The sequence below is a fragment of the Carassius gibelio genome, chromosome A21 (genome assembly GCF_023724105.1).
Source record: "Carassius gibelio isolate Cgi1373 ecotype wild population from Czech Republic chromosome A21, carGib1.2-hapl.c, whole genome shotgun sequence".
NCBI lineage: Eukaryota > Metazoa > Chordata > Actinopteri > Cypriniformes > Cyprinidae > Carassius > Carassius gibelio.
The window spans coordinates 12,582,222-12,608,423 of record NC_068391.1 but is presented as its reverse complement, the minus strand read 5'-3'; the positions used below and the strand labels follow the sequence as shown (position 1 = coordinate 12,608,423).

Genomic DNA, 26,202 nt, shown 5'->3' with positions numbered 1-26,202 from the left:
GAAATTATGTATTAATCTTACCTTTATGAGCAAAAATGATGCTGTATTCAATGTTAAGACTCTTTTAAATCTATAGATTGTATTTTAGGCAAGGCGTGATGATTTAAGGCTAAATTGATCAAACAAAGGCTCACTGTCTGCCGCTCACCACTTGGTCCTTAAAAAAAAAAAAAAACTAGCTTATTTTTCCTTCAATGAAAAATTATGATACTGATTTAATTTGAATGGTAACAACTTAACTGTTTCTTATTATTCTATTCTAAATGAATTGAAACAATGTAAAAATTTGATGTGAAAAATGACACATTGATAAAAAAGACGATTTATAAGCATAGTTGAAAATGACATCCGTTTTGTTATAAAAGTAACTCATTTCTACCTCTTTCCAGTCACAGAGCACTTTATTTCGAAAGTTATTTAAGTGAGATAACATCTGTAACTGAGTCCAGATTGGGGGAATTGTATTGGTTAATAATTTTTTTTTTTTTTTGCAAATATAATCTTTTCCTCAAACATCGGTATCGGTTGGTCACACGTACAAAAAATTGGAAATCAGAATCAGCCAAGAAAATTACAATCGTTGCATCTCTAAGTAAAATACATTATAGGTCCAGATTTTAATATTGTGCATCCCTACTTAGGGCTAAAATTATCTTCTGCTGAAAGAAACCTGGTCATACTACCTTTTCAAGAAATCCAACTAACTAGTTAACTAGCTCAGCCTATTACAGGTCTTCCAGCAAGTGAACCTGCTAAGACCTGGTAAAGGCCAGTTTTGACTAGCTAGACCATATGTCAAACCAGCTACCATCAGAAGCTGTTTTTTTTTGCAGATGCAAAACATTTTTTTTTTTTTTTCACTCTCATCCTCTTACATTTTTTACCAAGATATGATAAATCAGTCTTCTCAGTCCTATACTATTTGCAGCTCTGTCTCAGGCTGTATGAATTACTTTCTACAGCCTGGCTATTATTTTTTACCCTCTGTTTCTATCTAGCAATCTATCTTCACATCTCTTAATTTATTTTTATATATCATTTATATTGCCTGTGGAGAAAGTCAAATGCTCTTACCCCTCAGCTGGTGCACGACACATTTATTCCTGAGCTGTTAGGCAGCATGGAGCAGAGATACAGCCTCTGACCCACAGGTCATACAGGCCAGTATGGCTGCTGTCACTGTTCAGCCATCACATTCACATGAATGCATGCTCGTGCCCTCGATGTAAACCTGAAGTGGAGTCATGCAGCATAACAGCAAGTCTAGAACATGACACACTTTATCAAATCAGCTAGTTTAATAAAGAGTGGGTGATGGTTGTTTTTGCAACTAAGATCTCTGGAATGAACTGAAATAAAATAAAGCCACTTTCTCCTGCCCTTCCTTGCCCCTTTATTAATTTCTCTTTCTCACACTGTCTCTGCTTGATTCCCATTCCCACCACAGACCATGAAAGCTTGGATCCTCTTCCTGCTTTGGGCTGGTCAGCTGTTTATTTTTAGGGCAATATTGATGTGTTGATCAGCACCATATGATGCTTGATGGGAAAGTTATAGGAAATAGCATCTGCTTTGTTAACACTGCTATTCTGATTTATGAGGCAGAGGAAGTAATTTGGTTTAATTCTGCCTCCTAGATGATGAAGTATCTAAATTTTGTATGGCAGCATAAAACTAATCTTTTCCAGGAGTTCATTTCCACACATGAACACTCCACCAGTTCAGTTCTTCGTTGTTTAATGCACGGCTGTCTTTCCAATTCCTTTGGTGTCTGATATTTGCAGGCGCTCTCTTACAAAATAATTTCTTGTTTTACTTCTTTGAACAGACATTTATGCATGTTGGCACATCTTAGAATACCGTGTTTAATGGTAAATTGATTAGTTGCCAGATTGTGAGTGCATACAGATCTTTCATTAGTGCCCTGTGAAATGAAATCCACAGGTTAATCAACCATTTTAAGTGAGAAACTAAAGCTCTAGGAGCATATATGTTGAAAACACAGGCATCTGTGCATCAGTATATCACTACCCATGAAATGCAAATGGAAATTTACCAACCATTCATTGCACACCATCTCTGTACAGTATTGTAAGTTACCCAAATAATAATTTTTAAAAATGTTAAGTGTATCAAATTAAAGACTGCAGTACATACACTACTGTGTTTTTGAAGGCCCTTATATTAATCAAGGTTACATTTATTTGATCAACAATACAGTAAAAACAGTAATATAGTGAAATGTTACTATTTGAAATAACCACTTTATATTAATATATTTGAACATATTTTATTTGTGTTTTGGCAAAGCTCAATTTTCAACATCACTGCAGTCTTTAATGTCATATGACCCTTCAGAAATAATTAACAAAATATGTTAATTTGGTGATTAATTAACATTTATTATTAGACATGTTGATAACAGTTGTGCGGCTTAATATTTTTGTTGGAAGGTGATGCATTTTTTCAGGCTTCTTTGATGAATGGAAAGCTTAAATTAACACTAATTGTTTAAATTGAGGTAAACTTATGGAGTTAAACAGTTTGGAGTGAAGTGAACAGATCCATTGCTTAGTGTGTAGGGAGAAGTAAATACTGTATAAAGACCCTGTGAAGCTCAAAGCAGATTGTGACATTCAATGTTTGGCAAGCTCTTGGCTATGAGAACTTGCATTACATTTTTATGTAAGCTGTGCTTTTTATTTACATTTGTACCTTTTTTGCAGGACAGTTGCCAAGTGAGCGATTTGGATGCATAAATCCCAGAGTCGCGCACAGCCGAGACATGATGTCCTATGTGGTCTCCCCCCCTCTCTCTATCAGAACATCTCAGACCACAGTGTGCATGTGTATCTATCGTTGTGTTCATGCGTGGCCACATAAATCATGTCTGTCAGTTGACCCAAGTATTCTTGTTAATGACAAAATGTCTCAGCTGGTATTGTGGGGTAGAGATATCAGGAGGAAATGACATGTGAAATAGACCTTGGAGGAGGGGAACTTGACTGCCCTGCCAATCTCCCTCTGTCCCCGCCCCATGCCCTCTACAAATAAACAATGGTGATTCAGGAATCAAAACGCTCTTACAAATGACCGCACTCTTAGAAACTGGCCATTTACTGAAGAACTTCTCTGTTGAGCATCAGGCTACCCCATTCACTCGCTGCAGTCTCTTAACCTTCATTTCAGCATTGCTTAAAGGGGTCCTATTATGCTCTATTACAGAGTCTTGATTTTGTTTTTGGGGTGTACTAGAACAGGCTCTCATACTAGGTTTTTTGAAAAACACTTACATTTTCACATTTTTACGTTATTACAAAACCTCTCAACCCAGTCTGTCATGAACGGCTGGAATAGTTCCTGCATCAAATGAAGGCAACCAGGTCTCGTCCCATTCGTCTGTATTTGTTATATCACAAATCCCAGAAGATATGCATGTAGTCCAAAAAAGTATGTAGTCCAGTCGTTCGTTGTAGTTTTTGAAAAGTGATTTCTGTTGAATATAATATCTTCTTTTGAATTGGACTTTGAGCTTTGTAACTTTACAGATCTTTTTATGCTCAAACAGCAACATTACAGACTAACTAAAGTTGGAAAAGTGAAAAAGCATAATAGAACCCCTTTAAGCAGCTTTTAAACAGCTTCATGCAATCTCTTCCTATCTGTGGAAATGCTGGCCATGCAGGCTGCTTACTTGGGATGCAACGATAGCATTTTTTCAGAACCGATCTGACACCAAAAGAGTATCAGCCAATTCCGATCCCAGCACAGTTTTTTTTTTTTTAAATCAATGTAGAATTTCTATACTTCTGTAGGTTGACGCTCCGCATAAAAAAGGGCAGCGATATTGCTGTGTAGTGTATTATATATGTGCAATATTTTATAGAGCCTTTCCTATAAAATAGGAAGTTTTAAAGTCTCATTTATTGTGCGCTCTTGAAGAAAGTTTCATGGTTTTCACTGTAGTTACCGAATGCAACACGCAGTTTGAATCCTGAATGGAGAATGAAAGACAGATGCAGCGGGGAGAAGAGTTTACACCAGCTTGACTTAAATATTCTATCTTCACTTCATATTAAACATCTGAAACATTATGGTGCTTTATAATGTTTTTGTGCCTTTTGTGGGACTTAAAGGGGGGGTGAAATGCTATTTCATGCAAACTGAGTTTTTTACACTGTTAAAGAGTCGGATTCCCATACTAAACATGGACAAAGTTTCAAAAATTAAGTTGTATGTTTGAAGGAGTATTTTTGTTCCCAAAATACTCCTTCCGGTTTGTCACAAGTTTCGGAAAGTTTTTTTCGAGTATGGCTCTGTGTGACGTTAGATGGAGCGGAATTTCCTTATATGGGTCCTGAGGCACTTCTGCCGGAAGAGCGTGCGCTCCCGTATAGCACAGCACTGAGAGAGCACAGGCATTCACTGATCAGAGCGAGAGCGTCGCGAAAAGTCACAAAAGAAGTGTGTTTTTGGTTGCCAGGGCAAGACAACCCTGCACAGATTACCAAAAAAAAACAGCATTAAGGGACCAGTGGATGGAGTTTATTTTTACAGAGCATCAACGGAGTTGTGCAAGTGTTTTTGTTTGTTCCCTGCATTTCGAAGATGCTTGTTTTACAAACAGATTTGACGACAGATTTGCGTATCGTTTATTTCTTAAGGATGATGCAATCCCAACGAAAAAGGGTCACGATCGTGTGTTGGAACCGCAGGCGGTAAGTAAAACTGCTTAAAATAATAGCCTCCTTGTTAGTGCGTCCGCCTCCCATGCCGGAGACACCGGTTCGAGCCCCGCTTGGAGCGAGTCGTTGCTGCTGCTGCTGCTCTCGTTCAGTTTCAGCCTCGGGATCTGATTCTGGATCATAAATAAACGGCTGAATCTGACTGTAAGCCATGGTTTGTTTTGGATGATGGTTTTTCCCTCACGATAATGTCACAGCTTCCATATGCTCTCAACGCAAAAGCCTACTGGCGCTCGTGATTCTTTAGCTCCGCCCACACGTCACGCCTCCAGCCGGTCGTGTTTTTCTGGGAAAAATCGGTACAGACTATCTTTCTCTTATGAATATAAAAAAACTAAAGACTTTTTGGAGTTATGAAGGATGCAGTACTACTCTATAGGTACTCAAGATTAACAGGATATTGAGTGAAAACGAGCATTTCACCCCCCCCCCTTTAACAATAACACAGAATAGTATATGCACTATATTGGATTTGGATCGGTCTCATCTGACTGATACCCGATCTGACAGAAAATGGCAGTATCGGAGCTGATACCGATACTGAGTATCGGATTGATGCATCCCTACTGCATACAAACATTATACATGTTTGGCAAAGCCTCGCACTGCTGTACCTATGTCCCACCATGTACTGTTCTGACAGCTTCTGCTCTTGTACCGCTGTGGACCTCATTTACAGAAACCATGCTGTAAGAGCTTATTAGCTGCTGAGTTGGCTCTGTTATAGATCTGTGCAGTATAATGCATTTTTGGTGTGCAAGCACTTTTTTTTATGTCTGAGGGCTGAGCTGACAAACTAGCCTAAATCATAAATGCTGCAGGACTGTTCCAGAAAGAATTTTTTAATGCTTTTTAATAGACATTAAGTTTTTTAGTTCCAGGTGTTCTTTGGAAAATAGCTTTTATTTGATGCTTCGCTTGTATGTTTTAAAAGTTAGCGATGGAGTTCATTTAGGTATGTCCGAAACACAAATAAGGCTACACTGAACTCCATCTAATACCTTAAATGGGATGAATTTAAAGTCACTGATAGTTTTATTGTTGAAAATGCTTAACAGCAAAAGCACAGCTTATTAATTAAAGCTTCAATGGTCAAACTATCAAAACCTTGATTCTACTTTAAAGGTTTGATGTCAGATTTTTTTTTTTTTTTTTATCATGGTCTTCACTGAAAATCTTAAGCAGCGAAAAAAGACAAATCGGCATATTAGAATGATTTCTGAAGAGTCATGTGACACTGAAGACTGGAGTAATGCAGCTGAAAAATTAAGCTTTACCATGTCAGGTCATCCAACATCTGACTAGATCCTTTAGATTAGTGTGCTGCATGCACATGAATGAGGTTTGACTGGATTTTCTATTAGATTTAATGTTTGTAGTAATTTTATAAGGAGATTTATAGTTCTAGTTTTTTACCCTCTTCCATGTGCTTGAATGTTATCCACTTCAATTTCCTGTCCACTTTAAATCCTGTCAGATCTACCTTACTCAGTTATGTCAGCCTCTGAGGCATTGCTGTATCTGGGTCCCTCCTCTGCAATGAAACAATGGCACACTCCACAATTGCTCTGTTGGCACCTGCACTTAGAAACACAAACACTGTAGCCCATTAAAAATACCACTCATTTCACACCCCCTGGATTGGAGAGCGTGTGGGAAGACCATTTTATACGCACAGACTAGCTCTTACCTCCACATCCAAAGCAAAGAGATTTTTTCCAACATGGTAATGTTTTGTTTGTATCATTATTCTATAATGTGAAGTGTTCTTATCTGGCTACAGAATATGGTACAGTTTCCTGACCAGTTTCAAAGACTCATTCACCTCAGTCACCTCCCTTTTCCTTGAGTGTCCTCTCAAAGCGTGATTTGTAGAATGATATAAAGTAGGGGTGGTTAATCTGTCTGATTTCCCGATTCGATTCGATTACGATTATTGAAGTCCCGATTCGATTACAGTCGATTTTCGATTATTAACGATTCTCGATTAACGATTATTGATTTTCCATTTCACAACAGTAAGTAGTAAACAAACTGTGTAAATCATTACTAATAAATGGTAGAAACAAACCGAATGCATGTAGCGGTTGGGATTTTCAGTTTACTACATGCAGCAGGCACTCTGATTCCATGTATGGGGCACATATATATTATTCATATGACACACAAAAACAAGTAGACAAGACCTTTTTAGTTCAAAATCTATGCCCCGTGTCACATCGCCTCTGCTTCTGCTATGAGCAGCGCGGACAGATCTGCCTCGCGCACGCGCCGAGTGTGCACAGCTTGGACTACTGTCAGGGTCATTGCGACTCCCCACCTTGCCTCCTAACTGTCCTATGAATATTTCGACCTCGTCTAACATACCCAGAGGCATTAGACAAAGTTTCCACTACAATACTGTCACCGCGATTGCGGAGAGGTGCGGTCAGAAGACAAATATACATGTCTAGCGCGGAAAAAATCTCCCGCTTCGTCCCCGCAACACTAACACGCCTGCTAATTTCGCAATGAACACTCCGACCCCTGCAAACATTGTTCACACCTCTGACATTTGGCAAAGGACCATTTACATTGGGCAGAGGATTCACCGTTTGTGCTTGGTGTACTTTCACTTTCAATATCACCGTCATCTTCTGGATACAGATATTCCCCTTCAGAATCAGTGTCCGCGAATAGAAGTCCCAACACTTCATTGCGGGTTTATTGAAGCTTTATTGATGCCATTAGATAATAATAAAAATAATAATGATAATAATAATAATCTAATGCCAATACTCGCTGACGTTGACAACATTGGTCAGATAAAATGGCTCACTCTCACACTAGCTCCGCTTTTTTTTCGCACTGATTCAATGCGCTCTCGAATATTTTGTTAAGGAGCATTACGTTTTTTTGAGTCAGAGATTAAGTATTACATGTCTGCTATCTGGTGCAGGGGAGGTCGCGTGAAATTTGACACCCTATTTGACAAAATCGGCCGTTTTATTCAGTGCCGCATCTTGTCGAGTAAACTCGACCATGGCGCCAAGAGGGTTAGAGCTCCTGCCATGAAAACCAAAATAAATCCACCCGCTTGCTTTGAGCCCAGATGGAGCTGGGTGGTTCGGTTGGTTGCTCGCTCCTGGTTTTTCCATTTTACACACCTGTTCTGGCTGCTTGCTAACTGGAACTGGGCGCGTTCGTGACGTTCAACTCCCGGTATAATTTATTTTTACAAAATAAAATAATGCAAAAAAAAAAAAAAAATCGATTTTTGAAAATTTAATAATCGATTCATACTCGTCCATAACATACTCGCGATTAATCAATAATCGATTTTTTTCACCACCCCTAATATAAAGTATTTGCCCTGGCAAAGCTGGCACGAAGCCCAGCCACTGTTCAGGCAAATCTGAATGAACTAGGTCACTATTGGATTATAATTTTATATGTGCATAGTTGTTCAGAGAGAGAGTCTTGTTTTTAATTTATCCAGTGGATGATGCAGTGTCCTGCTCCAAGGCTCATGTTGCCCCTTTGGCCTCCAGAATCTGTTTGTGAATCAGATGTGTTTCTTAGCATCAAGTGAATGCCTAACAAAAGACCTTGTAGAATAACTGATATATTCAGATTCTGCAAATACATCTGTAAAATTTATAAAAGCTTTTATTGCACAAAACGAACACTTATGCATAATAACAGAAGGCAATTTTGAGGTCTAATACGAATTTGAAATGTATTGAGGGTGGAAAATTAGTTACAAAAATGGTGCTTTGATGTTGGCTGATGACTCTTTCAAGGGGATGAATTGAGAAATGTTAGGAACACAGTGTGTATCTTTGTAATCCTGAAAATGTTGTACTGTACAAGGTTCTTTTGAGCTTTGCTGAAATTAAAAGATGCAGAACCTGTTTTTGTGGCCCCGTCAGATGAAATAGCAGAATTCTGGATATTATATTAGATTAATAATGATTGAATGTTGATTATAATAATAATAATTCTTAACTAATATATGCTGTTGTAGATGACAGTTGATGTTAAAATAAATACTGTAGAATACATCAAACCGATGCCTCCTTTACTGACTAATCCTGTCCCATCCGTAATTCATTCCTCTCTGTTTTAGGAATGTGTATTTTCCAAATTCACTCTGGACTTGTTATTGAACTGGATGCTTGAGGGTGTTAAATCTTTCTCCTGGAATGTGTCCACCCTTAAGAATGCTCTATTGCAGCTAATCCAGACACATAAATGAGTAACTGAATAATTATATGACTTGGCGTTTCTTTATTCAGTGGGAACACAGTTCTGTTCCTTTTAAAGGTCATTGTTGTGTAACTTTGCCGATTTTTCTCAGGAGAGTGATTCATTTGTTGACTTACATCATATGTGTTTGTAATCTTGCTGGAACACACTTTGTTATCCTAGCAAATGGCACGTAATGTATCATAGATTTAAGCCAAGGCATTTTAAAGTCCCCGAGGTCTCGTATTTGTTTTGGTCTGCGTGACCTCTTTCACCTCCATGAAATCATCTAAACACAATTGATACCAGCCAGCCTCCCTCCCCAAACTCATCAAACAAACTGAGGGAGCCATGTGTTTCTGAGCGAGTAGGACTCCAGGGAAGGATTTCTCATTTCTGCAGGACGAATAGCAGGACTTTTGGATTCCTCTTGTGTTCTTTGTGGTTGGCTGCCGCATTTCACAACACTCCTGGAAAATCTTTTTAATCACCCTCAGATGTGCTGTGATGGCACAAGTGATGTCATTTGGAGTGGCCCATTGCTTTCCTCTGTCCCTTGGACTGATTTACAGCTAAAAATGTTACATGTATCTATGTATTTGTTTGTGTTTTCTTGTACTTCTGTCATAGTCACTGCCTTAGGCCATGTCTTATCTTCAGTACCCATGAGATCACATGGGGCAGAGATTTGGGCACTATCTGTCACTATTAGACCTTGAATTAGAAGTCAGTTTAAACCTTCAGAACTGACTAATCAGTAAATAGTTTTACATAAACTATTTGATTTCCGTCAGACTAAAGCTCTTTTAAAAAAATAAAAAAATTGTGAACACTTTAGTTCAATATAGGTTGGCTTCGACCAGCATGTATACATTGTAATCATGAAACAACTGCCCCACTCTAGCTTGATTATAAATGAACATTTAGACACATTGAATCGTTTGTCTGACGTACCAGGTGAGTAGTTGGTTGGTGGTAAGTAAACGCTATATAATAAGGCATGTCCAACAGAAACAGAGCGGGCACATTTGTTATGGATATGAACATGAAGTGCAGCCTTACAATCAGTCAGCTGACACATTCAGCATATACAACACCTTTTTGTTTTACAAAATTACCATCATTCTCACAAACAAGCATTTAAATAATGCATGATAACATGAACATTGCTCACAGGAGTCTGACAATAATTGTTTAATGTATTTATGTGGTAAATTTTTGCAAGTTGTGGCAAAATCAATGGAATGAAAATGGAACATATTTAGAAATACAAATTCCAACATACTGAAATCTCATCCAAGAAGTTGCAATTTTAAATTCATTCTCTTTAACCACTATTAAAATATTTTAAAGGCATAGTTCACCCGATAATGAAAGTTAACTACCACTCGTGTCTAGACCTGCTGTCATTTTTGTTCATGCAATGAATGTCAGTTGGTTCCAAAGTTTTGGACCCCATCTGCTTTCATTTTATGTACAAAAGCACTGGAAACATTAAATATTATCATTTTTTGGGTTGCGCAGAAGAAAGTCTTATAGGTATAGAATGACATGAGTGTGAGTAAATTTTCTTTTTTGGATGAACTATCCCTTTAAAAAAGCTGCATTAAACTGATCAGCCCCACTAACTGAATACTCAGTTGTTGAACCGGTTGACCATCCTGACCTGACCTTATTGTCTTCATCAATGAACATGATAATTAGGTCATTATAAATGGCTCTGAACAGAACACACCCCCTGCCAAAGTATGAGGCATATGGAGTCTCTTTGTTTCATCTCTTTGTCTTTTGTGCTACTACAATAGTGTGATTATTAGACAATACAGCCCTGCTGCCTTGAGCACCCTTTGTCGTTCATTAAGAATTCTCCAGACCTTCTCACTGCTGCACTAACATTTTTCTCTGTCACTTCTGTTCCTATCGCTCTGGACTGCACTGGTCCCCAGAGGATCGGGATGAAGAGTGAAGGGCACATGCTGGAGAACCGCTCTGTGTTCCTACAAGGACAATCCCCTCTTCACAGCTCTCTCTACTGTTTTTTTGGCTCGCCAGCCCTGTGCTTTGTCCCAGGGACTGTACCATTGAAAGCTAGTTAAGGGGGGAGGTGCTGGGGGTTGGGAACGGTGGGAGACCAATAGAGTCTGGAGAAAACGAGAGACTGTAGTAAAAGCACACCACAACAGATGCAAAGGGAGAAATGCTTTTTTCATCATCCTTTTTTCTTCTATGTGTTTTCCAAACCACTCTTGGCCAGCAAACTAAGCATGCAATGAGTGTGCTCGGATATTGAGGAATTGCAAATAACACGGAGTGAGAAGGACCAAAACATCTCATCAAAACTTTTAAAAACCAAACTACAATGAAATCTCGGGAAACTGTAATTTTGCAAAAAGCCGTCCAGCCAGTGCTCCACTCTGTGTAAGAGTTTGCAGGAATGCACCAAAGGAGAAACCTCAGTCCTCGTGCTTCACAACAACTCAGAAGGGACGGCGCACCAGAGGGGGTGGGAAACTCAACTGACATCTGTGTTCTGCTGAGTGAATTTGTGCCGGACAAAACAACGGGTGTTTCTCTCACACATGCTTGACTGATGGACATTGAAGGTGGGAATCCTTGAATGTTTAGGCTTCTGAATTAAGCTTCGAGTGTGCAGCCGGAATCTCGGGGTGAACAAAAGATGCTGCGTTAATCAGACGGGATGTTGTACCTCTGTAAGTTGTCTTTGCCCCTCTTGCTGACTGCTTGTTTTAATTTCCCACCATTTTCTTTTTCCTTTTGATCATACCTTCACTTTAATCTCTCTTTGTTTACACTTAAAGCGCTTTGAGTGCCTAGAAAAGCACTATATAAATGTAAGGAATTATTAAAGGCTGCAGATATGCTTTTAGGAGATACCTAATGTTTTCAAGTATTACTAGTATAGGGCCGTTGACTTTATGCTTTGTTCTTCAGATCAGTGCTGCGTAACCATGCACTATGGAGATTTACACCCCTAATGGATTTCTGTAACAGCTCTTGCAATGAGCTCCATGCCTCCTGAGCACCCAGAGTGCTTTAATATCTTTCATGCCTGTCAGTGCTTGAAAATGATTAGCTGAAGAATCCCGCTAAATCTAGATGCTTTCCATAAGGGCTCCACCAAACAATGGAGTTTGAACGTTCTGTACCGCCAAGGATCACTGATAACTGCTGCAAATGATTTTGTCTACGTCCCATTGGACTTCATTTTTAAAACCCTTTGTGGTCACTGCTAAAGTAAGTTTCCCTAACTATTTTGGTCTGGAAGCCCATCTGAGTTGATTTTCCTGGCACTGCTGGCGGGGATACCTCTCTTTCTCTCAGCACTGGCAGGCTGTTGTTATTGCTTTTAACTGGGTCATTATTTCTCACGTTACCCAGTGTTTTCCAATGAGCTGCATTGGCTCACCGGACCTTACTGAAGCCCACAGCTTTCAAACTTCACGTACACCTGGTTGTGCTTCTCTCTAACCTCTTCCCACTCTTCTCAAATAGACCTCGCTGGTGAGAGTTCTGTTTCTTTGCTCGCGTCAGAGTGTCAGTGTTAGATTTCACTTTTCACTTGTAGGGATGTGGAATGAACAGAAATCTTCGACCATGGCTCAGCCGGGCCTTCATGTGGTATTGTTAAGACATCTAAAGTTTCACTCGCACACTCACTGAGACAGATATTTAATACTTCACAGCTCTCTGTAACCCTGCCTTATTTAAGGGCATAATCCTCTTGCTCTAAAGAGTGAAGTGCCACTAAGCTTTCACTCATCGTAACAGGAATACAACCTAGCGGCTGCTTTCTGAACTCAAGTATAATTAACACTGCCGCACAGTTATATTAGTGAGATGGGACTGCAGATTTCAGTATTCACATAATCTTTTTCTTATTTAAAGAAACATTTAGTACTATTTACATGGATTGGATCATTTAGGCATAAAATGGAGACTGTTCATAGACAACTTTTCTGGTCAAAATGACTGTATAGTGTTGCATTTAACCAATAAAAACGATGGCGCTAACATACTGCAAGTATACAGGTGTAAGATGAGTGCAAATCATTTTGTAATTTAATCAGAAATGTATGTGACCACATTTGTAATGTAAATGAGTCCTGAACAACAGCATAGAACATAACATGCAATCATTCCACAAAACCAAGGGTTTAATATCTCAACCTTTTCACTGACGCTGCCTTGCCTGAAAACTTGTGATTAGATCACCTGAAATGGATGATAATATCAGTTGTAAACAAGTACAAAGTGGTTAGAGAGAGTTGTCACTTTTTGTTCTTCCACTCTCATATTTATTGCTGCCTGTGTAAACCTCATTCTCTCAAGCTGTTTAACTGGATGGATGGAGATAGAGAAACACTCTATTGATCTTGAGGGAAATTTTGTGTAAATGATTAAATTATTTCAGTGGATCCACCTGGATGCAAACTTTTATACGCTCTATCAAGATTTACAGCTCAGTGCTTTTTCTACCGACTCGAGTCCAAGTAGCTGCTGCTCTTATAAAAAAAAAAAAAAAAACGGAAATATTGACTGTTCTGTTACTCTTTTAATGCAGTTTTCAATGTAAGTCTAGTATAGAAGATTTCTGCATGATAATGTGTGTTTTATTGTGGGTTACTAGCTGCGCTTGACCGAGATGTAGTCAACGTTTGTCTTTGGCAAGGCAAAGTTTTTTTTTTTTTTTTTATGTTTGTGTGTCTCTCGCTGAGGTCATCACCCATCTCACAGTATGAACAAACTCAAATGAGTAACAGAAATTTGTCACTCACACAACACATAACAGTGGAGACATTCACACACACACACACACGCACGCGTGCTTACACAGAGTCATTGTGTGAACAGCCTGAGATGATGTAATGGGTAATATCTGAGTTAATATATCCTGAGCATGGTAAGAGGATGTTTTATATGAATGATATAAGTTAGTCATAGTACTTTATTGATGTTGATGATGGTAATATTAATAAGAGTTGTTATTATTTGTATATACAGTATAATGCAATATACTATAATATTAAATATTGATGAATATTCCATGTGATGTTTCAATTAATATGAAGCCTTAGAAATTATTATCCTCTAAAAGCTAGGATGGACTGAAGAAATTTAATCAGAATATCAGTGACTGATTTTCATGCATGGTTCAGTCTGTGCGTCGTCTGTCATTGGATTCACTTTCTGTGCTTCAGTATTTATCATTCACAATATGTGGGCAATATGCTCCATCTGGTGACAAATCATTTAACACCTCTTCTAACCCGAGGAATCATCTTTTGCACCTGAATACAGAGAGGCGCTTCGCTGCTAGTCATTTATCCACTGATAGCACCAACGCTTCTCATAATAGCAACAGGATATGATGGATGACTTATGTGTTTTCAGCATCAGCAGCCTACAGATCACATTAAAAAAAGAAAGTGCACTGTACTTTCTGTTCATCCCTTCTTTCATCATCTCTTTCTCTACAGTTAACCCTCGCAGATGAACAGACTGAATTGACACGGAATGGCCTGGAGTCAAAAGAGCCTGTGTATTTGGTTCAGATCTACTGTCAGGTAAGATAGAATATCTTGTATATTTTTTGTCTGTGCACACACACATTAGCATTTTTGTGCGTTTCATTCCATCTTGCAGGATTTTTTCAATGTCTCGCCCATTGAGCACTGCTTTTTAGATTACCAAATTTAAAAGTCTAAAAGTCTAGCGGAATCTAGTAACAATCTGCAAATGTAAGAGAGTGGTCATCATCTGCTTGAGATGCCCCTGTGAAGCTGTAAATTAAGCCCAACTATGAGCTGTTGCTTATAAATTTGTAATGTAGACCTCCTACTTTTTGGCTTTAGTTGGTTGCTACAAAATGTTAGCTGTCCTTGTTTTACAAAAGTAAGAAAAATAGGCAAAAAAAGCTTCTTAAAGCAAAGAAAAATGAAAATTGATTGTTTTCATTAAGTGAACTGTCCCTTTAAATTTAGTGCAGAATTCAAGCAGCTGGCTGCTTGTGCACTTGATTTGAGCACTGGCAGCTCTGGTTGAAAAGTCAGTGGAAAAATATCTGAAGTCTTGGTTTGTGTGTTGAAACCTCATTCCATCCTGGTGTGTGAGAAGATGTCCAAACCCACAGCACTGCTCTTGTGTGTTTATAAAGGAGAAAATAAAAATGTTAATGACTGAGGGTTCAGATTTGGCCAGGAGCCATCTGAATGGACAGAGATCAGACACACGGGAAAAGCACTTTAGTCCTACTCTCTACTAGGCAGTTTTTCCTAACAAATGTACTACTCGGTACCCTATGAAATGCATTGGAAGTAGGAAGGCTGAAAAACTGTTTGTTTTCACTTTGTGCGCACTAGTACACTAGCATTTTTTTAAATGTCTTTTTTTCCCTAGCTCTGATTCAGAGAGATGTGTTTAGGTCAAAATAAAGACACTGAGGTTTTCCATTTACTGTGAATATGGGATCTGTGGCTCGGAGACTCAAGAAATTAAGGGGAAAGTGCAGATATTCCAAAAGAGAGAGAAAAGGTTAATTTTTTTAAAAAGGGTGTTGTCATAAATTGATTCACAATACTGATTTCACAATACAATACACCCATTACTATTATGGGCAATAGTTGCATGTGCTCCACTGGAATCTAAATAATTGTCAATATTGCCATATCAATTTGAGCCAGAATCAGACCCAGATAGCAGTAATGAAGAGGATCGAGTAGAACCTCTGCAAGCACAGCTCTTAAAAGACATTTCTGAATGGAAAGTAAGGTTTTTAACCATTGTTCAAGTAGTACAATGTCTGTAGAAAGATCAAACACAGAAAGGGGTTTATGTAAATTTCTGGGAAGTAGCTCATTGTAGTCACTAACAAACCATTTTTGTAGGCATTAAAATTGTATAGTTTCAAAATTTGAAGCAGAAACAGATTGGTCCGAGTTAAGCTTTGTGAAACTATACCACATAAAACATCTACACTAATTGAACATGATACGTTTAACATTTCAACTGACTTGCATCATTACATATTTTATCGATTTTCAAATGGCTCGGGGTGCATCTTTGCATCCATATAGATTTGAGGCTCATTAGAACAGACACTAGATCTATAAAATTTAAATTTAGCGAGAATGCAGTTCATTATACTCTTATCACTGGTCCAAAATACAATTTTCACACCAGTGGCAGGTGAATTTTTACTAAACCGTATGTTTGTTAGATGTAGAAGCAAACAAAATACATTTTACAAATTTATTTGAAATGCAATCAGTTATTTTTGTCAGTCTCTGCTGTATATAGAATATAATACATTTTTTTGTAACATAACATACATATGCTGTTTAATTAAGAGATCTCATTGGTCGAATGTGGTCAACAGTGGGTCTGCAGCAGTGCACAAAGTGTCCTAGTCAAACTGCACAGGACTGTCAGAATGACGGATGCTTTACACGGCAGCCACAGAAGACAGTAATGTAGTCAAATTCTGTAGATTTGGCCCTTTTCAGAGACATTCTTGTAAAGGTTGAGTTGATGTTCGGTGTATATCATATCAGTTTTGAGCATGGTATAATTTTTAAATGTTTTCGAAAGAAGTCTCTTATGCTCAACAAGGCTGCATTTATTTAAAATACAGTAAAAACTGTACTTTTGTGAAATATAATGTTTTCATTGCAATGTATTTTAATATGTAATTTATTCCTGTGATAGTGAGTTTTCAGCAGCCATTATTCCAGTCTTCTGTGTCACCTGATCCTTCAGAAATCATATTTGTATTCTCATTTTCTGCTCAAGAAACATTTCTGATTATTATCAATATTTGGAAATGGTTTGTTTTCAGCTGCTTAATATTTTTGTGGAAACTGTGATGCATTTTTAACGCTTCTTTCATGAATAGAAAGTATAAAAGAACAACATTTATTTGTAATGGAAATCTTTTGTAACATTATAAATTACTGTAATGTAACTTTTTTAATCAGTTTAAGTCATACTTGCTAAATAAAAGTATTAATTAATTTCAAAAAAACAAACAAACAAAAAACAATTTTTCTGACCTCAAACTGTTATGATGTTACCGCTTCCTTTTAATGTAACTTTCCTTTATAATTTATTTCATCTTAGCTGATAAAATCCAGAGCTCGTCTGCTTAAACTCAGCCAGTGTTGTTTTCTCAATACTTAACATATCTTTCTCCTGATGCAATATGTTTTCTTCCTAATTTTCTGGAAGTTATATAAAACAGTTTTGAAATCTCCCACCGAATGCATAGTGAATTGGAATTTGCATTTATCAAAAATCTGGGTTACGTGGTTCCATATATTACTTTTCCTGAAAACTGGATTCTTTTCTGTATCTAGAAGTATCAGTATTTCCTTCAGGAAATGCAATTCTGTAATTCAAAACTGTAAAAAAAAAAAAAACTTGTGTGGTCACTTGTCCCTCTCCTCGGTGCTTTGAATGCTGCTTTGTCCAGGATTGAACACACACAGCTGTAATGTGGCTGCTCTGAAGTGGCTGTTGTGTGTGGTCATCATGTTGCTGCACTGGCCAGATGAAGTTTATCCAAGAACTGAGCCCTCATGTTTACCCTGCAGACCAAACATCAACACACATTCAAGCACTTGTTTGTTTACCTTGTAAGTTACAGCCCTCTTTTACCGGCCCGCAGGGACGAAGCTGGATCGTGAGGCGAAGCTATGAAGATTTCCGAGTCCTGGATAAGCATCTCCATCTCTGCATCTATGACCGCCGCTTTTCCCAGCTCCCCGAGCTGCCCCGTTTCGACAGCCTGAGGGAAAGAGCAGAGGTAAGACCCCCAAAAGGATTCTCTTTTATCACTTACCTGTGGCCAATGACACATTTTAGGCTCTTGCCTGTAAACGCAGAATGATCAAACCTTTCATACCCAGTATAAACAGTCCTTATCCTGCAAGATGCCCCTCTCAGAACAGCTTTAGTTATCTGTGATGAGTGAGTGCTCAGTGAGGCATCCCATGAGAGACCGTCAGATGGATATCCTTGTAGTGTTCGAAAAAACCTCTTCTTCCTGCTGTAGTGGGCATACATAGCATTTGTTTACAGAGTTGTATACTTGAACTGTGCCATATTTTCACAGCTAAAATGACCTGCTTTGAAATTTGAGGGGCTGATAATGCCACTCATTATGTTTTGCAGTAATGGAAGTCTCTCTGAGCTGCTAAGTGGAAGCTCCCACAAAGGTTTTGTGTGTAATCAGGTGTTTTGAGCTTCCCAGTGCAAGAAAACAGTTCCAAGGTCATATTTCATCTGTTGGATTGTGCTGTTTTATTTGTAGAAAGGCAATTTAGAGATCTTGGTAAAGATGCATCTGAATCTCGTAAGGAGAACTCTGTATTACAAGCCCTGAGATGATCTTAAAAGGTTAACTGGCTCTGATTTATAGGAACCAACACCTCAAAGCACAGACTAATTATGAGGCTTTTCCTATGCATTAAATGAGCCTCATTAGCACATGAACAAAACATGGCAAATAACTGAAGCAAGTGACCGTATCATTAAATAACACTGTTCATTTTCTGTTTACCGGTACCTGCATTCTTCATGTTGTTTTCGAGTATACTGAACCCATCAGAGTTGCCTTGGATTTTAGAGATACATGAAGTTTAATAGAGCATGAGAGTTCTCACAGCTGGCTGTTCGGTCTTCTTTGACCTAATTATGCTTCCTTTGGAGCCCCTTTTGGCCTTCGTTTTACATTTTGGTGGGTCTGCCAGCAAACGTCTGGGAAAGGAATTGACAGGAGGGTGGATCTTGGGATACGTTCAGCTGGATCAGATCCCATCAGTGCTCTGTGGATCCTGAATAAACTCTTATGGGCTTTCATTGGCTTATTTTAATCTCTAGCTCTTATTTTTTCTTGTTGACTGGCTGTCCATCGGTAACCAAAATACTTGTCTTTCATATTATATAATATACTATCTATACTATGTAGCATCAGACCCCTTAATTAAAAGAGGGTGACTATAATGCTTAGTAAAAAAAAAAAAAAAAAAAGAAATTATATGAAAATTATATGAAATAGAAACCTTGTGTAAGATTTTAAATATATATGCTGTCACATTTGATCAATTTAATGCTTGTGTTCTGAATAAAAGTATTAATTCCTTAAAAAAAGAAAGAAGAAATAACGGACTAATTCACATTTTTTATAATAGTGTACCTTTAGCAATGTTGTTTGCATTGTTATTGTTTATATTTGGCCAAATTATCCTCCCAATATTTGTGTCAAATGCAAATGCTGTGACTGAGGAGAAATATTCGAATTTTTACCATTCTGTAGAAAAGTGCATCAACATATCTGATTGTGGTTTTCAGCTCATTTGAGCTTTTCTGAAAGACAGCCATAGAAAACCTGATTACTGTTAATCAGGTTGTTTGAGTTGTTTTGTTTTGACCTTCCATATCTGTATTTACTGGAGTATAGCTTAATACACGCAGGGATGCATTATAACATTTAAAGCAAATGCCACAGACCAAACTCGGATGTGGAGCATCACAAACAGAGAGAAAACCTACACGCTGAATTTTTATGGAACAAATTTACCTTCAATTAGTTTTACAGGCTGAGATTTAAGAAATTCTCTCTCTAATTATCTCTGCCTAAAAAATCCTGTGTATAGCACACACACACACACACACACACAAAAACACTTTCTTTAGAGCTTCTGTAGGCTTGATACCACAGTGAAATGACTTTTGCAGGTTTTAACATTCAGCTCTTTGCTGATGATCTGACACCCTCCTGTTTCTATTTTCCACTAGGAACATTATTATACTACTGTTTTTTTAAGACTGATCTGTGTGTAATGTGGTTTAAATAGAATGTTAAGTTTTAGAAACGGATGTGTGGTTGAGCTCTTTTATTAGACTGATCTTTTGAGCTGTATAAATATAAGACAGCTCCACCTCACCTCATGCTATATTAGCTTTTATGCAAGCCATGTGGAAGTATAATCCAGATCATTTTATATCTCAGAGTGCAACTGCAGCCCTTTAAAGTAGCCACAGTCACCAAGCATGCACTCCAAAAAACAATAACTGTAATGCCGCAAATAAATTTATACCAAACCCTTTTCAGCGTATTTCACTGAAGAGACTAACATTGTTTCTCAGAGTTACGTTTTATTTCTTTATCTTTTAAGTTTAAAACTCTACACCGTTTCTACACGAAAGCTGCATTCCTTACACCTACCCTACCATTCTCTAATGAAAAAGTATGCAATCTCAAACAATTTGTTCTCAGTTTTATGTGAGATTTTTCCCTCCCAGTAAAAGTACTCTGTATTTATAGAATTACCCCTTTGGAAGTTGTCACTCTAGCTTAACCCTCCCTCTCTCGCTCTTTCTCCCTACAGGCAGTTTCCCAGATGCTGATGGCTTACCTCTCCCGTCTCTCAGCGATTGCTGATAATAAGATCAACTGTGGGCCGGCCCTCACATGGATGGAGGTACTGATTTGATACCATTTGAGAAGAGATAGCTGATTAATTCACTTGAATAATCAGTGAGGATGAGGGATGTTCACTGAACATATATTCAATGTTGCCTATAGCTGGGGTGTCATTTATATCTTTCTTCAGGTTGACAACAAAGGGAATCACTTGCTGGTGCATGAAGAATCATCCATAAATGTTCCAGCTATCGCAGCAGCCCACGTGATCAAGCGCTATATTGCACAGGCAGCTGATGAGCTATCATTTGAGGTGACTGAGATAAAAATAAAGAGAGATTAATGATGACTGCCATGCTAATTTTGATTATTTTGTGAAGTCTTGTTGATTTCTTTCTCACTCTTTCTCGGTCTCTCAGGTGGGGGATATTGTTTCCGTAATAGATATGCCACCCAAAGAGGACACCACCTGGTGGAGAGGAAAACATGGTTTCCAGGTTTGTTCCGTGTGATTTAGCCCTCTGTTTCAAGTGTTCATGGCAGTTGGTATTCAGGGCTTCTCCAGTGAGTCACAGCTAGGGCCTTTGTAGGGAGAGGGGTTCATGGTGGCAGATGTGTGCTGGATCCATCGGGGGGCAGTCTGACACTGAGCTCTGGCAGGCTATAGCTGGGTCGGGTAGCCAACATCTGTCTGCATGGAAAAACAGTGCACGGCAATGCCAGCTGTCACCACAAGAAGCAGCACACACTGATGTCAGCAGGGTCTCAGGGGACGTCAGAGTCATAATCAAACTCTAGTGTAGAAGAGGTCTGTGATTGGTCACAATCTCAATGTTATACTAATAGGCATGGTTAATGTTTTCTGCAAGATAAGCTCATGCTACAGAAAACCTTGTCTTTTTGTCATGAACTTAATTCATGTCATAGATTCATAAATCTGTAGCTGTTTAGTAGGTGATAGAATGATAAAATAAAATTTTAGGTCGTAAAACATGGCAAGCATGTACATTTGGCTCATTGTGTCCTTTTAGTTTGTTCATGTTGGTGAAAGAGAGACTGATGAACTTTGAATCTTCTTTCAGGTCCTTTTATCTGCCGTTTACAAGTCAGATGGCCTTGAAATATATAAGCCTTGTTTTCAGAGATTTTTTCATTGATATGAAAGCCAAATATTCATATAAAAAAATGCTTAAACTTTCTCCTGGCATCCCTTATTGTCCTGTTATCAAATCATCATAATTAGCAAGTGCAATGTAGAATGTATCACAGAAAATTGCAATCATGCAAATAGATCAGTTAATGTAATATTTTCAGAGGCAACATAGCACTGACCCAAACTTAAGTTTACATACAGCACAATTCAAGTTGGAGTCAAAAAGATAGATATACTTCAAATAAGTGTTATTATTTGGAACTTACATCAAAGAATCCTAAAATAATGTATCATGATTTCCACAGAAATATTAAGGAAAACAACTGTTTTCAACATTGATGATACCAAATCAGCATATTCGATTGATCTCTGAAGACTGGCGCAATAGCTGCAAAAAATTTAACTTTGCTGTCACAGAATTAAAATACATATTTTAATGCATCAGAATAGAATGAGTGAGATTGAGTCGTTTTTTTTTTTTCAAAATTCCCCTAAAATTTGGAACACTAGTGTATATAACTATTTTCTCAGCTCTTTTAGATGAGTTACAAATCATTCTAGATGTGCTGATGCAGCATAAAAGAGTATGCCAACTGATAGATGCCTGTTTTTACTGTGCTGCACATTTCTCGAACACTCAAAGGGCCAAAAATATTAGCATTAATTAAATTATATAGGGCTGCATTTAGTTTTGATCAAAAAAACTGTATTATAATCTATCAGTAAGTATCACCGAATTTTCAAAAGTTACTTTTTTCTTTAGCTTAGTAGTTTGTCCCTTGAAGAATTATTACAGTGTATTAGCAGAGTTACATGTTGTGTTATGACACAGTAACATGTCATTTTCTGATTATGACCAGAAGCAGAGCAGAACGTAGAGTGATATGATGAAGCCTTGGCATGTCTGTCTCCAAAAAGAGAAGGAGCTTTCTCAAACCTTCTCTGCTCTTCACAGGTTGGCTTCTTTCCCAGCGAGTGTGTGGAGCTGATAAATGACAAGGTTCCGCAGTCTGTTACCAACTCCGTGCCAAAACCAGGTACCACAAAACACACACATACACAAACAACATCATCAGGAAACCTAGTGCAAGGTCACACTTGATGTTCATATACATTGCGATTCCTACTGAGGCATGAAAAGATGCAGGTTTTTGAAGGCTAGCTTGTTACTCATGTCTTGTAATGAGATGTTAATCGTGTTTGGAGAGTGAGAGAGAGAGAGTGGATTGGAACAAAGTATACAAGAAGTGATGTGTTGAATCAGTCATGGATCGAATCTGTTTGGTGTGTGTACTTGAGTGAACTGGACCAGGTGCAGAGTGGAGCCTCTGGGTCCTGTTGCATGAATCACAGATCTTCAAACCTTCATGAAGAGAAAACTTACAAGCTCCTTTTTGGGAAGGGCACAGCTGCTTTTTAAGAAAGTGTCACTTTAGATTTCAACAAATTGGTTATGAGACATGCAAGGTTTTCAGATTTCATAGCACATCGCCAACACGCTGCATGGGAAAATGTGTGGTTCACACCCAGTATGCATTCTTTTTTTTCTTCTCCCTCCTCATGAAGGAACCCTTTGACCCTCTTCATTTATTACATTCGTAGTTGAATCTGCGCTGTTGTTCGCTTTGCCTCTTTTCATTCCTAATGGTTTGTTGGGGAGTGTGTATGTGCCTGTAATGTACATCACACACTGTGGTACAGAATGGTACGATTTATTCCTTATATTTACAGAATATCTCACTGGCCAAGCACTGAAACGTCAAAAGAAACAACATGATTAATAGAATCTCAAATGGACTGTTGCTAGCTTTCACAATCCTAACAAGCACAATACATTTAGTCATATTTGGAGTGGCTGTGGACCATGTGGACTGCTTTATGAGAGGTCAGTTTACATCATAACTTGGACTAACTGGCCTGCCAAGCTGTCTGAAGACTTATCCATCTCCTGCAGCCGTTTCTGTTTGGTTTTAGCCGTATTGTGTATCAATCAATGCTTATTGGCATCCACAGATGGGTGAATCATCATCATCATGACTCACCGGACCAATCAGAATGCTGGCTTTAAATGGGTGGGTGCTAGGGCTCTGTGGTAAACATCATCTTTTGAGAGTTATATCATTGCAGAAAGTGTTGTATAAAGTATCCAATTGTCATACTTCAGTAAAAGTACAGATACCTTTATGGAAATTGACTCAAGTGAAAGTAGAAGTTGTTTATAAGAAAAACAATTAAGTAAAAATATTAAAGTAACTGATATGAAAAATTTGTTAAATAATGGCATACAGCTGATACAGCTGATACAGCTGATTGTATCAATGGCGACCTAACTGAGAGTCTGGGAATATATTATATAGATATATGTTGGAGTTAAAGGGATTGTTCACAAAAATTAATTATTATTATTATTATTATTATTTTTTTTTGTCGTTGTAGGACAAAAGAAATGTCCAGTAGAGATGCACTGATCTTGATTATTGATGGACGATTCTGAATCCTATTTTTTTTTTTTCTTTCTTGTTTTTTTTTTACAAATATTTAAAGCTGCGGTAGGGAACTTTTGACGCTCTAGCGGTTAATAAACAGAACTGCTTGCGTCTTGTGGAAGAACATTGTAGCCGGAACTACTTCTCTCTGTTTATGTCTATGAAGAATCACAAAGGTACTGGGTTACTCCGCCGCGGTACCCCCGAAGCAATCTAAAATAGTCCGAATATGAACACTTATTATAGGTGTACCCTAGTGATTCAGGACAAGCTAAAAGCACGGTTCGGAAAACGGATTCATGGTATACTCGCTTATTATATACATTTTTCTACATTTTGAACACAAACAAAGTTACGGACCGCAGCTCTGATTGGTTGTTTCTTAACGGGAGCGGATGGCTTTCTGCAAATGGCAATAGGACCACTGGGAGGAGCCAGAGGAGCTTGATTTTTTTCACAGATTATCTGTCTCATATTCTACTGTCAGGACATAATGACAGGTTACAAAAGTTACCTACTGCAGCTTTAAGCAAAAGAATTAAGAAAGAATTACAATATGAGTACAAAAAGATGTTTTGCTGTATTACAGCTAGAACTGTAGCCATTGAAAACTAGAGGCAACCAATGCATTTTAATCATTATCCAAACAAAGATATAGATTGAGCAGTTTCTGATTTAAATTCAACTTTATAATTTCAAAAACAGAATGGTCTGACTTTGGCTTTGTGGAATTATGCTACATAAAACAACAGATTCAGCAGCAGGCTGAATGACATGCAAATTCACTCTCTGACAGCAGGTGGCTGTAAACAAGCAGCGCTGCTCTGCTTTGTGCTTTTATACTTTAACAAAGTTTATATTATAAGCTTTTACTATGCAGAAGGTTTTTGCTGGGGCTTAGCGCTGGTTTTTAATCTACCGACTCTGGGGTGACACTGTTTGGAATGTATGTTGCATTGCTTTGCACTTCATGCATGCATGTGTGATGTGTTATTTGACCATGCTTCCTCCACTGCTTCCTCAGCGTCTCCCTGCTCTGGTTCTCGGCCGGCCTCCTGGAGTCTGTTCCCACCCTGTGCGTGCCGGTATACTCTCCCCAATATCTCCCTTTTTTAACTTTATAGGGCTAGTTCAACCAAAAATAAACAATCTGTCAATGTGCTCATCTTCATGTCGTTCCAAACTCATATGACTTTTTTCTTCATGGAGCGGCAAAGGCATTTTTTTTTTTACATTTTGTTTTGTTTGTTTGTTTTGTTTAGTCACACATCCTCCATCTCCTGCTCTCTTTTTCTCACGCACACACACACATTTTATCACTATGTTTTTTTTTTTATACTGCATGCATTGTTGTCCTTTGGCAGAATCATAAAACAGTATTTCTCTCGCACTGTATCTTTGACCACTCTTATCCATTTTAGTCTAGTGTGTCTTCATGTACATTTTACTGCATTTCTTGTTTATCACTTATAGCAGCCTCAAAACTGTTGTGAAACTTTCCTAATGGACAGGAAATGTGGAGTGATGGGAAAACTCTCCTGAAAGACTGCTAAGCTGATAGAGCCTCATGCGCAGCTGTTGTTCTCATGTTCTCTAACTGGGTCCATCCCTCCCTCCCTCTCCCCTTCTCTCCTCCCGGCATGCAGATTTGGAGATGGAGAGTTTAAAGCAGGACAGTGCATGGGTCCTCGACCCATTAAACCCCTACAGGCTGAGCTCAGGTAGACCAAACTGTTTATCCACGTACTACGTCTAACACGGACTAACCCCAAACTCTCCTGTGCATCTCTGCACAGTTGCCTGCCACTCACGAGTGCCCTGAACACCACTGGCACTCCATAGCTTTAGAATGTAGTTTCACTGGTCTTTCCTAACATCATGTGTTAACTATATGAAGATTTAATGCAAGCACAAAACGTTTAGTCTTGTATTTCCACTTAACACTCTTCTGGTGTCTCTAGTGTGGAGAGACCCTTTGACCCTTATCTTATATATTTATCCTGATAGCACTCTCTCTCTTTTGACCTGCATTTGAATGCATGTTTCTGTTTAGCAATGTTTTTATTTTACTGCAATACTGCTGATTTGTCTCTCTTTGTAGAAATGCATGATGTGTAGACAGTATATCGGCTGTCAAACAATATTAGA

The 26,202-nt window shown here is 38.3% G+C and overlaps 1 protein-coding gene across 4 annotated transcripts in view; it reads left to right on the top strand.

Moving 5' to 3' along the window:
- The window catches only part of LOC127941808 (rho GTPase-activating protein 32-like), an 87,613-nt gene that overhangs the window by 45,474 nt on the left and 15,937 nt on the right, over positions 1-26,202 (top strand). Inside the window, exons 1-9 of one of the 4 annotated variants that reach the window (XM_052537244.1) lie at positions 11,178-11,683; positions 14,471-14,557; positions 17,656-17,793; positions 20,381-20,473; positions 20,606-20,728; positions 20,835-20,912; positions 22,524-22,605; positions 25,079-25,129; positions 25,701-25,775. In XM_052537244.1, the coding sequence (XP_052393204.1) occupies positions 20,393-20,473; positions 20,606-20,728; positions 20,835-20,912; positions 22,524-22,605; positions 25,079-25,129; positions 25,701-25,775 (490 nt within the window). In that variant the 5' untranslated portion in view covers positions 11,178-11,683; positions 14,471-14,557; positions 17,656-17,793; positions 20,381-20,392. Of the gene's footprint in view, positions 1-11,177; positions 11,684-14,470; positions 14,558-17,655; positions 17,794-20,380; positions 20,474-20,605; positions 20,729-20,834; positions 20,913-22,523; positions 22,606-25,078; positions 25,130-25,700; positions 25,776-26,202 lie in introns of those variants that run through there. The other 3 variants (XM_052537241.1, XM_052537242.1, XM_052537243.1) reach the window with 3 other exon arrangements.